Source organism: Moschus berezovskii, chromosome 3 (assembly GCF_049115385.1).
Source record: "Moschus berezovskii isolate FMDL1 chromosome 3, NW_MosBer_1.0, whole genome shotgun sequence".
NCBI classification, from domain to species: domain Eukaryota; kingdom Metazoa; phylum Chordata; class Mammalia; order Artiodactyla; family Moschidae; genus Moschus; species Moschus berezovskii.
This window is the reverse complement of record NC_142462.1, coordinates 123,484,444-123,499,013: the sequence shown is the minus strand read 5'-3', so window position 1 is coordinate 123,499,013 and position 14,570 is coordinate 123,484,444. Positions and strand designations below refer to the sequence as shown.

Below are 14,570 nucleotides of genomic sequence, written 5' to 3'. Positions count from 1 at the left end.
ACTCTGTATGCGCCTCCACCATGTCCTCTAATGCCTCCTCCAGGCCATCTCCCCACTCCAAGGCGTTCTGCACAGGCCCATCAGCTCCCCCCCTACTCAGAACCTGCAGTGGCCTCACCTCGAACCCAAAGAGGCGGCCCCGGCTCCCAGACCCCAGCTCCGCATCCAAGCTGACCTCTCCTGCTTCCCCACAAAACCCACCCGGGCCAGCAGAAGTATTCTTACCGCTCACATTTCGACTTGCACTCACACATACACACAGCGTTAAATGCCTTTACCCTGCTTCATCCTCTGCTTTCAATTCCAGCTTCTTTCATTTATATTTCAAAGGCTAAGAAGCATGAGGAACCTCAAGCAGAGGAAGACGCTGCTGGCCAGCCAGCAGACACGGGCCTCGGGCCTCCTCTCTCTCAGAGCTGACACAAAGCTGGGGCCTCAGAGACTTTTCCCTTAGTCACAAATGTCTAAGTCAGTTCTCTTTTAACCACACTGCTGCTACTGCTGTTGCTAAGTCACTTCAGTCGTGTCCAACTCTGTGCGACCCCATAGACAGAAGCCCACCAGGCTCCCCCGTCCCTGGGATTCTCCAGGCAAGAACACTGGAGTGTGTTGCCATTTCCTTCTCCAATGCATGAAAGTGAAAAGTGAAAGTGAAGCCACTCAGTCGTGTCCGAATCTTTGTTACCCCACGACTGCAGCCTACCAGGCTCCTCCATCCATGGGATTTTCTAGGCGATAGTACTGGAGTAGCTTGCCATTGCCTTCTCCGTTTAACCACACAGATATACGCTATTCCTCCTTACACTAGGATTAGGAAAATAAACCAAGGAAATGACAGTGAGTATCGCACAGCAATATTCTGGAGACACAGTAAAGTCAGATGCTACGAGAGAGACCTGGGTTCTAAACTCATGGCTACGTCCAGGCAAACGAGCGCACGTCTCTTAGGAAGGCTGCAACGCGGCCTCTCACAGGCCCTTAACACGTCAGCGCTGTAAGTGGCCTCAATTCCATTAGTCTGCTGTTTTCGCCAGATGAGAAGCTGGCCTGAACTCAGGGCCACGAAGCACAAGAAAGTCCAACTTCTAGGCATCACATATTACCCTCAACTCAGTGAGATGCTCAAACTCAGAGCTTCAGGAGCCGAGAGGACGGCAGATTCACCGGAGCTCACATTATATGGGCCTCGGAGCTACTCTTCCCACCAGCTACCCTAGCACGCCCAAGGGTGTGGGAGGCTGACCAGCTCCCCGGGGAGGCCCTTGCCCGCCTAAATGAGGGAGACAGGTGCAAACCACTCAGGTTGTGGCATGCCCCTGGCCACAGCGACTGGCTCCAGGGTGGCCAATCAGTGAGCAGCTCAGGAGGTCTCTGAGGGCTCTGGGAGCTGCTCCTGCTGTGATGGAATGACCCTGCTAACACAGAGGAGGTGGGGAGACAGAAACCAGAACTCAGGACAGGGCGAAGCGCCCCTAAAACGGACCTGAAACCCAGCCCGCCTCTGGCTCTTCACACTTAATCAGGCCAGTACACTTCTCCTGCACCCTCTTCACTGGGTGTTTAAGCCAGTCTGAATTTGTTGCCTTCAACCAAAAGCATCCAAACTACACATTCAATGGGTGGAAGAGTGAGCAAGGTCAACTGTTATATATCCATTGTTGTTTTTATTTTCTCCAAGGGCTTATAGTTTAATTCATTAAACGCACATCCAATAGGACACCACTATTTAAAAAAAAAAACTTGTTTTTGCTACTTATAAAAAGTTAGGAAGCGAAGTGGTAACTTTTACCACTTTTTATGTCTTGGCTTTTCAGAACCTTCTGTAAAAACTCAGAATGCTGTTCTCATACGGGAATTAGAAAGTACAGAAGAAAACCAAAGCCTCAGTTCAGGTTTTGCCACTGACGTGACCCATGACCCCAGAAAAGTCCACCCCTGAGCCTGTTTTCCTCATTTGTAAAACCAGCATATTAGACATAGTAAAAATCCTTTCAACTCTCCAAATCCTAGTTTCTTTTTTAAAACTACTTATTTCTAATTGTTTTAAATTATTACAGTTTTGAATCTTTGCTTTCATAACATATTGTTAATTGCTCGTATGATCTGACTCATTTTTCTAGGCAAGAATGACACCCTGAACTGTAACCATGACCCGGTGGAAACACAGCCCCTTTGAAACGGCTTCCAGAAACACACTGTGCGAGAGAGAGAGAGAGAGAGAGGACCGCTCGACTGCAGTCGTTAAGACTGTACTTGCAAGTACCTGCCACCACAGCAAGGGTAAAACGGAGGAAACACAGCCCCCTTTGAAACGGCTTCCAGAAGCACACTATGCGAGAGAGAGAGAGAGGACCGCTCGACTACAGTCGTTAAGAGTGTACTTGCGAGCTACCTGCCACCACAGCAAAACGAAGGAAACCGTCGTTTACTGTCGAAAACTGACGCAAGAAAAAAGACAAATTTTTCTCCTGACTTCCCAGTCTGAAGAGATGAAGATTTCCCTGTTAATACCTGCTGTGGGACTGTCTGTCTCTACCCTGTTATGTCCGAGCTGAGGCGCTTTGGGGCCTCACCGGACGCTGCCGGGACCATGCTACGGTACCTCTCTGCGGTTGGTGATGTGGACAGCCGCGTGGTCCACGTTCCCGTCACATGCCCTCAGGCCAAGCCGAGCTTCCTGGGCACTAAATCCCAACTGCATCAGACTGTGAACTTTGGATGGATCAATATACAGCTCTTTGAAGAGTTGACATGCCTATGGACAGAGAAAAATATAAGGATCATGTAACCATTAGCAACATTAAAGCTGAACACAAAGCTAGCACTTAAAGGAAACTGGGTTGTACCCAATGCAAATTACGGTTTAGATAAAAACTCTAAACGTGACCTACTGTCAACCAGTGCGAGTGCAAACAGACAACACCCTCTCTGCTCACGGGACTTACACGCAGGGTAGCATGAGAAAATAGGCCGAGGACCATGGGAGGGGCTGGGATCCATTCTCTCCTCTTTTTTTGGTAATGAAGTCCCCTGAAGTGGAGCTGGGTGCAGCCAATGGCCTTGTAGCAGAAATGACCGGGTCGCCTCGCCCTAGACTCTCCTGCGCCCTCTGCTGGCAGGAAGAGGCTCTGACAGGAGCCACCCTGGCAGCCATACCAGCAGCAACCCGGCTCACCTCGACAGCCAGAAGAGGACTGGTAACTTGGGGCCAATAAAAGCCACTGCCTTGGTAAGGTTTCCTTATTACAGCATCCTGCCTGCACTCACAGACACAAATATGTTCACGGCGTACGTGAAGGAGAGGGAAGCGGAGGGAGACGCGCGTGGCCTGCCAGTCACACACCACTAAAACACAGTAGGTGAGGGCAGTTCTGACTCTGGAGCCCGCTTTGCTTACCTTGTTGAGATATTCGTAAGCCTCCTCACCATTTCCACTGTGGTAATTTCGGATGCCTTGAAGCAAGTAAAGTCTTAAAAACAGGACTTTCTCTTTTCCACAATTTCCCTAAAATTATTGGGAGAAAAAAAGAATAAAACTAATTTCTCATTATAGGTCTATAATACATTTATAATTGCCTTCATCTTTACAGGGGCAAAATGGCGTCACTAAACTCTATCTTCCCTGTTGATGATGGCAAAAGTAAAGCTCGCAATGGACAATGGCACTAACGTCCCCATCAGAAGCCCTATCTCCAGGCACACAGGCCAGGGCCCCGCTGGGCAGGATGAAGTATGCAACATCCCAAACCAGGAGTATCTTGTGTTGCCCTGTGATTCCCAAGCAGAATTCTGATGACCCGTGGAAATCACCTGAGAAAAGTCATTATGTAAAGCCTAGCTCTGGAGCCGTGACTCACTCACGTGAGCTGATCCTGTTCAAAGTGTTTGTTTTCTGTATTTAAATCCTTCATAAAATTCTACTTAATACAGCCACCAGATCTCTCAGTCAGGGTGATCCATGGGGTTGTATGACTAGAAAACTGTGTCACTTCTGGGCTAAATGCTGCAAAGACCAAAGTCATAGGCTAACTTTTAAAATGTTTATCAATCCCTTTAAAATATAGCTGAAGGGGACTTCCCTGGAGTTCTAGTGGTTAGGACACTTGTGCAGCCAATGCAAGGGGCATGGGATGGATCCCTGATTGGGGAATTAAGATCCCATATGCCCCATGGCATGGTCAAACGATACAAAAACAAAATAAAAGAGCTCGCTGAAAACTACTATTGCTTAATCACCTTTGACAGCAGTCTAAATACTTTAATAGGAATAAACTCAAACTCTAGAAAAGGGCTCAGCAACACCTAAAATGAATTACAGCAACGTACTTTTATGTGGACCAGTCTCTGATGGTTTTCTCCGTAACACTTTTTGAAGCATTCCTGGGCCACCTTCAGTTTCTTCTCTGCATCGTCCAGGCACTCCAGCTGTCCCAGGCGGAAGTAGCACCACACTATGTCCAGCTGGAGCACCGCGTAGTTGTCCACCGTGTCCAGCAGCTCTCTGCAGCACTCGCTGCCAAGGAGGCAGGGAATGACATCACTGACGAGCAGCTTTAAAAACCCTTTTTTGTGAATTACTGGAATTTTTTCCCTCCAGTTATTGGTGTATTTCCAAAGACTAAGACAGAGATCTCAGTGTTTGTGAAGGGAACTCTGCGTGTAATCTGAATTCTTCCAATGAGGAAAGAAAGCAGTGAGGGTTCAGAAACAGAAGCTCAACACCGTCTGCCTTGGGAGGGGAAGAGAAAGACAGACGGACACACACACACCCTTGCTATGAGGGGAAAGACGCCTGGCGGGAAGTAGAAATAAGGGTCACTGGATCAGTACCCCTCAGCAAACATGAGGAGACCATGCTTTAAAGCAGTGGTTTCCAACTCTGACTGCAAATTAGAATTACCAGGATGTGAGAAGTTTTTGTTTCCTTTTCCATTTGTTTTTGTCTTAAAAAACAACAACAAACGGATGCTGGATCAACTGTAATAGAGCCTCTGGAGGTGGGGCCTGGATGGTGTGTTTCTAAAATCCTCCTCCTGTTGTTGTTGTTTGGTTGCTCAGTTGTGTCCAACTCTTTGTGACCCCCTGGACTGTAGCCCACCAGGCTCTCCTGTCCATGGTATTTCCCAGGCAAGAATACTGGAGTGGGTTGCCATTCCCTTTCTCCAGGGGATCTTCCCGAGCTAGAGACTGAACTTGCACCTCCTTCCTCCTGCGTTGGCAAGTGGGTTATTTACCACTGAGTCACCAGGGAAGTCCAAATCCCCCTAAGTGATTCTAATAGACAGCCAATGTGAGAATCAAGGCTTTAAAAAGCACACCAAAAAAAAAAATCCCCTCTTACTATGAAGGCTTCAACGGATGAAAACTGAAAAAGGCATTCCTGTCCAGTCACATTAAGGTGGGAGAAAAGCAATCCAGAAAAATGCCAGGCTCTGAATGCCTAGCTGATCTTGGGGCCCAGTGCTGAACCCAGATACAAAGGGAGCAGACAGACAAGGTGATGGACAGCTGACACAGATGGACTTTGAGATTATTTATTTTGACTTCAGACTGTGATTATCTTAGAAATTCATAATGCAAATCTAGATCTCAAGTTTGAACCCCCTTCGGCAAGAAAAGTAAAACATATGGAACCATGCACTACACATCCACAAACTGTAGAGATCTCATCTGTTTTTGTTGGTCTCCTACTAAAAAGCAGACTGTTTCACATCTTGCCCATCAAAATCTGCTTGGGAAAAATAAAAAAAAAACAAAAGCGCTCTGTCATTTACGCTTTAAAAAAAGCAGAAGTCTCCTAAGTGGAATGCTTACATGCCAGGGTACACATTGGATAATCCATTAGGGCGTAAGAATAACCACTCAGGGCAGGATTCTCCTGTTTGTTTGTGGTTGCTTTGCTGGATCATTTCATCTTTGTGAATGTTCTGCAACATATACACCATCTTTTACACACACACCATCTTTTACACACACGCACACACAAAGCTGTTTGACCAGGGGAGGGGCACCTTCTGCGAGTCTCTGCTTCGCCTGAGAACTTGACATTGAGGGGAGAGGAAGAAGTTCATGGTCCTGAGTGGTCTAACCTTCCACTCCAGGTGAGACTGACTGATCTACCTGGAGACACCTTGCGTTTCTGGGAGAGAAGCCTACCCTGCTGTCCTCAGGAAAGCAGCCGGCATTTAGCACGGCTTTCAAAGTCCTACCCACGTGAAGAGGCTCACTCGTGTCTAACACGCACTGAGAGCAAGGACAGAAAGTGCCTCCCTCCTTCCAGTTAAAAATAAAATCGCCCATACACGTCTGACCCAGGACAGAGTGTCTGTGCAGCCAAAACCAAAACCAAGACCCAGGAACAGGACTCATGTGAAGGTCACTTCATTCTTTCAGTTTTAAAAAAATAACACGTTTTATTCACATAGCGGCCTTACTATAAAAGAGATGGTATCACCTTATATAATAATTTTGGAATTGTTAGGACTACATATGAACTTGATCATGTCACTCAGAAATGTAATGCCTTGCTATAAAATTGTGTCTTAGAGTATGTTTTATTGATTTTGCTTTAGTAGACTTAATAGTCTATAGCCAATAAATTTTCATGTTAAAAACATTAAAATCAACATATAACATTGATTTAAATAAAATCACATTTGGGCTTAAGTCAGTTATTTAATAGAAATCTACTATACTTGCCTTTAAAATTTACATGAAGATATTAATTTCAAGAAAGGTAAGCTAAAGCGTGAAAGGGAAAATGTTAGTCGCTCAGTTGTGTCTAACTCTTTGTGACCCCATGGACTGTAGGCCACCAGGCTCCTCTGTCCATGGGATTCCCCAGCCTAGAATACCCCCCAGAAAAGAATACTGGAGTGGGTAGCCATGCCCTTCTCCAGGGGATCTTCCTGACCCAGGGATTGGACCTGGGTCTTCTGCATTGCACGTGGATTCTTTACTATATGACCCACCAGGGTAGCTTAGTATCTGTTTTTTTTTTAAAAAGGAAAGTTGGCTAAAAAGTCATTTATAGTTTTGTTACTGGCAGCAAGGAACTGGATTGCATGCAGTTTTTTTCATATCTTGTGCTTGGGTTCAGAGTGTGTGTGTGTTAGTCGCTCAGTCATGTCTGACTTTTGTGACCCCATGGACTGTAGCCCACCAGGCTCATCTCTCCATGGAATTCTCCAGGCAAGAATCCTGGAGTGGGTTGCCCTTTGCTTCTCCAGGGGATCTTCCCAACCCAGGGATTGAACCCAGGTCTCCTGCGTTGCAGGCGGATGCTTTACAGTCTGAGCTAGTAAGCACCATTAACTGCTGCTTGGGATGCAGTTAGAATGTTGTCTAAGGTGGTGGTGAGATGCCTTGTTAGGTGGGACCAGAGCAGTCTGGAGGGCAACACTAGGCCTTCTTCTGAGGCCACGCCCTACTGACTTCTCTACGGGGGATGGAGTCCCCTCAGGCGTGTGCTGGCGTCACCCAGCAGAAGACCCCGGGCTGCCCTCAGGACTCACCCATGCTCTCCCTCGGGCAGCTCCCTTCTCCCTGAGCTCCAGCTCTGCACTCGGGGAAGACCAGGAGGCCCTGCCTGGGTTTCTCCTCCCCACACTGAGGTCTGGGAACGCCAGGCAGTGAGCTGACCACTGAGTGCTCCCCACCTCAGGGACCACTGCCCCGCATCGCCGGAAAACCACTGTTTGTATACAGTGTGCCCCATGTCTCAGTTGAGGCAGGGGAGAGGAAACTAGTCCTGCCACTCCATCCTGGCCAAGAGCAGAACTCCCCTTTCGAGGTCAAAGTGAGAGAGAAGCTGCCCTCAGTCCCGCTCCATACCACACCCCGAGATGTGCAACAGAGAGCTGGGAGAGAACTCGAGCTGCTGGGAGAAGGCAGGAAGACGTCACGGGGGAAAGGAGACAGGGGACGTCTCCTCCATCTCCACGCTGCCTTGCGTTAAGAGTGGATCCCTTTGACGAAGAGCAGGAACTCACACAGAAAGTATGCTAGTAAGCTAGCCTGAATAAACAGATTCCCCAGAAAATAACATTTTCTACTTAAAAAGGCACTGACAATTATTATTGATTATATGTACTACTGATTGAACGTGTGAATGTACTGTGAACTGAAAAGAGAGTTATTATTGTTTTTCAAGGGTTCCCTGAGACCTGAAAATGATTTCAAGGGTTTTTCCAGAGTAAAAAAAAAAACAAAAACAGAAAGGCTCACATAGACACATCAAGATCAACCATGTCTTGATAACTGCTGAAGATGAATGAAAAGTCTATGGGAACTCATTATATTAATCTCTATTATTATATATGTTTGAGATTTTCCATAACAAAAAGTTAGAAACAACTGTGGAAGGAAATAAAAAATGTATCTGAATTTAATGACTAACTTACAGCCTACACTGCCTGTAGCAGAAGAGAATAATGCTGACATTCAGATAAAAGCAGAGACAAAGAGGCAGGGGAAGCAAATGGCAGAGGCACCAAGCCCCCCTTCTGGTTACTTCCCTGCCTCCCAAATATTTTAGAAAATAAATCCCCCTTTATGCCTACATTTAAGCTGGTTCACTTAAAACACAAGGTACTACTTGTACAGCTGGCAAACTAAAAATACCAACATTTATCTTCTTGAAGTAAACTGTATATATTGGGAATTTCTCAAAATGGAAAAGAAAATAACACTAAAGCCATTACCTTTTGACCGTTGCAAACATCAAGTCTCTCTCTCAAATGTTTCATCTCAGTACTACTTCCCATTAAGAGGCACCAGAGCCCTTGAGAAAGTGCTAGGGCAGGAAATAGCCAGCGTGAGTCTGGACCAGTTTTGGACAACAGACAGCAGAGAGTACGCAGACCACCAGCATCGGGGCAAAGGGCTGCAGGGCCACCTGCCCACTGAAGACCAACATAAGCACTAAGGTTTGAAACACATCAAATGTGTTAAAATCCATGAGCTCATACTGACAAAAAAAAAAGGCAGGGAAGCCTCACCAGTGATGTCGTCTTTAGAATATGCTAGGGAAGCCACTCATTTATGCTGAAAACAATAAGGAGAAAGAACCAAGCATTTTGTTCTGTCTTTCTGTACAAACTGTACCTCAAGAGAACCAAGCGACTGATGAGGAAAAGTATTTTTCAAATGAATTCCAGCAATAAATGCAGAAGAATAATGAGCTATCATCATTCTGAGCCCCTATGAAACAACGGATTTGGAGAATGATCACCAAAACCATCAGGCGAAAAGCTGACGGGGACCGCAGAGTCAGTCGTAGTTCAGGCGGGCACGCATCGTAAGAAACTGACATGAAATCCTACGTGCTTGTTGTAAAAAAAAATTAGCGCTTAAGTATATAAACTTCTGTAGTCATCAATTAGAAATACGATGGGGAGAAACAGTTCACCAGTCAGTCTGCATCACAACTATTCTTCTACATTAACCGTCCTGGGGGGAAAACCTCAAGTCCAAAGTGCATGGGGCGGGGAAGGTGCTACGTGTAACTGCCACCCTCCTTCAAGCTGGCATCCACCAAGGACAAAAGTGCCTACCAGAAATATTTGTCAGCGTCCAGCAGACAAGGCAAGGCTATTCCATATTCTTTTCTTTTCAGGAAAGCTCTGCCCTTCTCATGATACCCCATAGCTAACATAAGGGCCTAGGGAAAAATAAGGATTGAAAAAACATCACTTTAAACTATAATAAAACAAATTATATTAAAAGCAGATTAAGTCTAAAGAAATCAAAGAACGTGAAAACAAACAAAAAAACCTAAGATCACAACTGAATCTAAAAGCCAAAATTAAGGAAAACAGAATTAAAGCTTCATCTCATTTAAACACTGAAACAAGAACTCCAATTAATGAGTCTGTCCCTTTGAGGGACATTAAATGTACCTGTCCTTTTGTTCCCATCAGTTTATTTTCGTATCTGCTGATCTGGGTCTATTTCTAGTATCCATAAGACTAAACATATTTTAAAAAAGCCAGTAATGACTGTATCCTTTTTAGAAAGAACATTCATTCATTCATTTCACTTTCTATTCTTAACTGGGTTTTTCTCTGAAGAATCTGTCAACTGTAGCATTTCTGAAACAATTTTTCTAAGACAATCCAAATTTCCTTAAAATTCATTAATATTTTTAATTTGAATTCTTATATAAATATTGTAAAGGTTTTCCACAAAGATCTAAATATTATCATTTAATATGAGGATATAATACTTGCAGTGGGAAAATAATTACCATAAAAAAATCAACTCAGTGAGTCTTACAAAGTTCTCTTATTAAAATTTAACTTTAAACAACGTAACCCATACAGTGAAAACTACTCAAAAATGTCCTTTAAAGAATGAAAAATTAAAATCAACTTGACCCACAGCCATTAAAGCTTTTCATGTAAGAAGCTACTGCATTCCAGCTCAGAGACTGATGTCACGAGCCAAGTTGCAGATGCGGCTAGAAAGACCCCTTTGGATACGCTCTAAGGTAAAGCCGCCTCCCCTTACTCCAATTAGACAGCGGGGCTGCGGGGCCAGAGGGAAGAAGCGGAAGAACCATCTGTCACGCTTTTCCCAACTACGCAGCCCCCGGCTCCCATTCTGATCCATCTCCTAGGGAATGTGGCCTCGAGGAAAATAAATTACACTGCGACAATCACTGTCACAGGAAGCCACTGCTCCTGCCATTCTGCACTGAACTTACCAGGTGGGCCAGCCAAATGAGATGCGCATCATATGTAGGTTACATTCTCTGTTTAGCAACTGGAGACAGAAAGCTGTTTCTAGTCCTTTATGTAACATTCCAAGACAAAATAAGTAGAATCCACTTCTGTTCTGACAGCAAATCAAAGAGCAAGCCACACGTTTCTTACAGAACTTACCTTTCTCTCTGATGGAGGGATTCTGATTGATCTGCCCGTCTGGTTAGCTATGTCTAAGTATGGTGTGGCTTCTGGATCCATCACCATCTCAGCTGCAAAAACCCAAGAAACACTCCATTAGTTCAAGGTTAAAAAGCAGTGATGGGGACATTAAAAAATGTGAGACTGTTGGGAAAGAAAGGCCAATGAGAAATGTGATACCCCCCAACTCTCCACCCTCGAGCCCAGCCCACTCTCGCCGCCCGCTTCGAGGACTTGAGCGGAGAAGTCTGAAGTTCTGTGTACCTCTCTCCGCAAGGATCTCCAGTCCTCTCTTAGTCCTCTGAATTCTCTTTTCCTCTAGTTTGGCTTCATTTTGCTTTTCTTCTTCAACCTGGAAGTTTTTTCTCACGTCCTCTTCAGACTGTTTTAGTTCCAGAACCATAGCTTTCACATTGTGGGTCACTCCCTGCTCCTTAAGCGTTTCCCCTGTCACGATCAGAAATCCGTATTATAAAGAGTCATTAGGTGCACTGGATAACAGGCCACCTTCTCTGTCACATGGAATTCTTCAGCCTGCGTTAGCCCTCGCAAACCACCGTGCCATGATTGGTGAGAATGTGCTTAAATCTGGTTGTTTAACTGCGTTAACTGTTAAGCATGGGTTCAAATCAGTCAGTGAAATTAGCTGACTATATTAATTCTTTACTCCCATCCTAAAATCAAACTAAAGCAATCAGTCTGAGAATCTACTCTGGAGAGAGCACTCTGCTGGCAACATAAGGGGAAACTGAGGAAGTCCTGCAGTGAGTTCTCCTACCTCCAGCTAGAGACATATCCAGTTCTCAGCCACGGGCCAGGAGCCAGAGTGCAGGAGCGCACTGGGAGGGCGGACTGACTGAGCTGGTGAAAACAAACACCCTGGGTTCCACCCCTTCTCAACCCCGTGGCCCTGAATAAATCACTTACTGTCCATGCTCTCAGACACAAGGTGGGAGGAAAGACAGAGGTGAAAAGTCAGTGAAACAGAATATTACCAAAATCAAAAGCTGGCTCCATGAAAAAAATTAAACATGCAAACCTAACAAAGTCACAGTGCAAATAAGCAAGATGAAAAAGGGTGAATACAGACCACAACCATTAATAAAATAATGAAATAATATTATGAACCACAACATAAACTTGAACATTTCTGGAAAACTCTAGTTGAACATACCTTCATATACATACATACATATACACAAAAACGTACATATGTGTATTCAGAAACTCGACAACCATTCTAATATTTATACTGAAAAATAAAGATCCATCAGTGGCCAAGTTACCTTGATAAAGAAAAGCCATGAGGGGCACTCATCTTACTAGATTTTAAACTACCACAAAGCCACAATAATTAAAACACACACACACACAAACAACTCTATGGCTCTGGCTCAGGAATAAACCTACAGGTAAATGAAAAGAACAGGAAGTATAGAAACACAGCCCTGATAAAGAGGATACCAAAAAATAAGCTTGTTTACTGAAGGCACATTTAGTAGGAGATACTGGGAGAAAAATAAAGCTGGATCCTAGCTTTTACATATAGAGGGAGACTCTGAATAGATTAAAGACTTCATTCATATAAGAAATTGTAGAAGACTAACCGTGTGGTCCTGCGGTTGGGGAAAGAACTTCTTAAAACACAAACAATAAGGTGAAAAACTGATGGATGTGATAACATCAAAGATTTCTGCACAACGAAGGATACCACAAACAGAACTAACAAAGAGACGAGATGCCAGTGAAATGATCTCTAAAAGAGGCCACAGGAATGGCTCGTGGGAATGCTGGAAAGGAAGAACAGGGCTGGGCTGGGGAGGCCACATTCCAACCAGGCTGGGATGTGGACCTGACTCTCTGGAGGTCACGGGAACCTACTGGAAACCAAAGACCCAGCACCCGCCTGAACTCCTCCAGAAGTTAACTGGGCTCCCCAGTCCATTCGTGTCCCCTTCATATTCACAGCCCTACTGCAGCCAAAGTGACCTCTGAAACACAAATATAATTGTGGGTTACTCCCCAGCATCAATGGCTTTCCACCTCCCTAGAGCTGCTGCTGCTGCTAAGTCACTTCAGTCATGTCCGACTCTGGGCGATCCCACAGACGGCAGCCCACCAGGCTCTGCCGTCCCTGGGATTCTCCAGGCAAGAAGACTGGACTGGGCTGCCATCGCCTCCTCCGTCTCCCTAGAGAGAAACACTAATATGAATGAGATTCAAATCCAGGCTTTCTCAGCTGCACGACTGGCATCGTGAGCTGGCAAGTCTTTTACTATCTATTTTTGTTTGATTATTTATTAGCTGTGCCGGGTCTTAGCTATGGCATGTGAACTCTCAGTTGTGGCATGTGGGATCTAGTTCCCCGGTCAGGAACTGAGCTCAGGCCCCCTGGACGGGAAGCACACAGTTTCAGTCACTGGACCACTAGGGAAGTCCCTGGATAAGAGCTCTTCTGTGCCTTGATGTTCAGCACCATCCCTGGTGTCCTCCCATTGACTGTTATGAGTACAGCCTCCTCTGGCCCCCTGCGACCAAGTCATGACAACCAAAAACGTCTCTATGCATGTATGCCAAGTTGCTTCGGTCCTGTCCAACTCTTTGCGACCCTATGGACTGTAGCCCACCAGGCTCCTTTGTCCATGGGATTCTCCAGGCAAGAGTACGGGAGTGGGCTACCATTTCTTTCTCCAGGGGATCTTCCTGACCCAGGGATCAAACCCGTGTCTCTGACATCTCCTGCACTGGCACCAACAGGCAGATTCTTTACCACCAGCACCACCTGTCTCCAGACATTGCCGAATGTCCCCTGCATGGCAAAATCACCCTTGGTTAAGAACCACCACTACTGTCTTTACCACGTGGCCTCTGCCTGCTCCTCCATCCTTAAGAAGCACTAGTCTCTCCTTACCGTCCACACTCAAGACACGCCAGACCTCTTCAGTCCCTCAAGTTCTCATGACAGAGCTCTACCTGAGGCTCTCTGAGGGAGTGCTCCCCACCACAGCCCCTGCCGTGCTCACTCAGGTAGAGAGGAAGTGCTATTTCACTTTCAGCACCCCCAGACTTCAGGCCTGCAGCATTCCGTCAGACTGCCACTGCGCATCAACCTCTAAAGTAACTGGTTTTGCATTATATATATAAAGCCACCCCAAATTTTTGAACAGAGGAAGAGTGAGGGGGAAAAAGATACAAAGTCAGTATTTCTCTAGCAACTTGATTTAAAAAATTCTGCATACTGTGCTGTAGCATACCTAGTTGAAGTTGTTTCTTATTTATGACAATTTTGATGTAATTTTCTTGAAATCCAAAGGTTTCGGCTATTCTGTAAAATAAACCAGAGAACGATAGATAACCCAATTGGTTATGTATTATCCACTAAACAGATTTTACTGTGACAGCTATTTTAGACATTCTTCTCCTGATGCACAAACATTACTTCAGATAGAGCAAGCTTACTAGACGGCTGTTTGAAACTGTGTCACAGACCATGTCCTTCTGTAAACGATCTGTTTTGCGGCTTGGTCCCTCGTGAAGCACAGACCACTGGTGCTGTGTGTCCGTTTGAACAGGAGGGCCCTAGCTGCAGGAGAGGAGAACGCCCATCCCGACACCTCCTGTGGTCCCCCTGCAGGAGCCCGTAAAGGGGCAGTTGTTCGCACACTC

General features: G+C 45.6%; 1 protein-coding gene across 3 annotated transcripts in view; it reads right to left on the bottom strand.

The window, feature by feature from the left end:
• Positions 1-14,570, bottom strand: part of NUB1 (negative regulator of ubiquitin like proteins 1) — a 34,834-nt gene that overhangs the window by 5,509 nt on the left and 14,755 nt on the right. For all 3 annotated transcript variants that reach the window (XM_055421575.2, XM_055421572.2, XM_088834769.1), the window contains exons 5-11: positions 14,159-14,229; positions 11,169-11,351; positions 10,884-10,975; positions 9,555-9,661; positions 4,327-4,513; positions 3,398-3,505; positions 2,603-2,755 (exon numbers count right to left, since the gene is read on the bottom strand). In XM_055421575.2, coding sequence (XP_055277550.1) covers positions 2,603-2,755; positions 3,398-3,505; positions 4,327-4,513; positions 9,555-9,661; positions 10,884-10,975; positions 11,169-11,351; positions 14,159-14,229 — 901 coding nt within the window. The remainder of the gene's footprint in view (positions 1-2,602; positions 2,756-3,397; positions 3,506-4,326; positions 4,514-9,554; positions 9,662-10,883; positions 10,976-11,168; positions 11,352-14,158; positions 14,230-14,570) is intronic.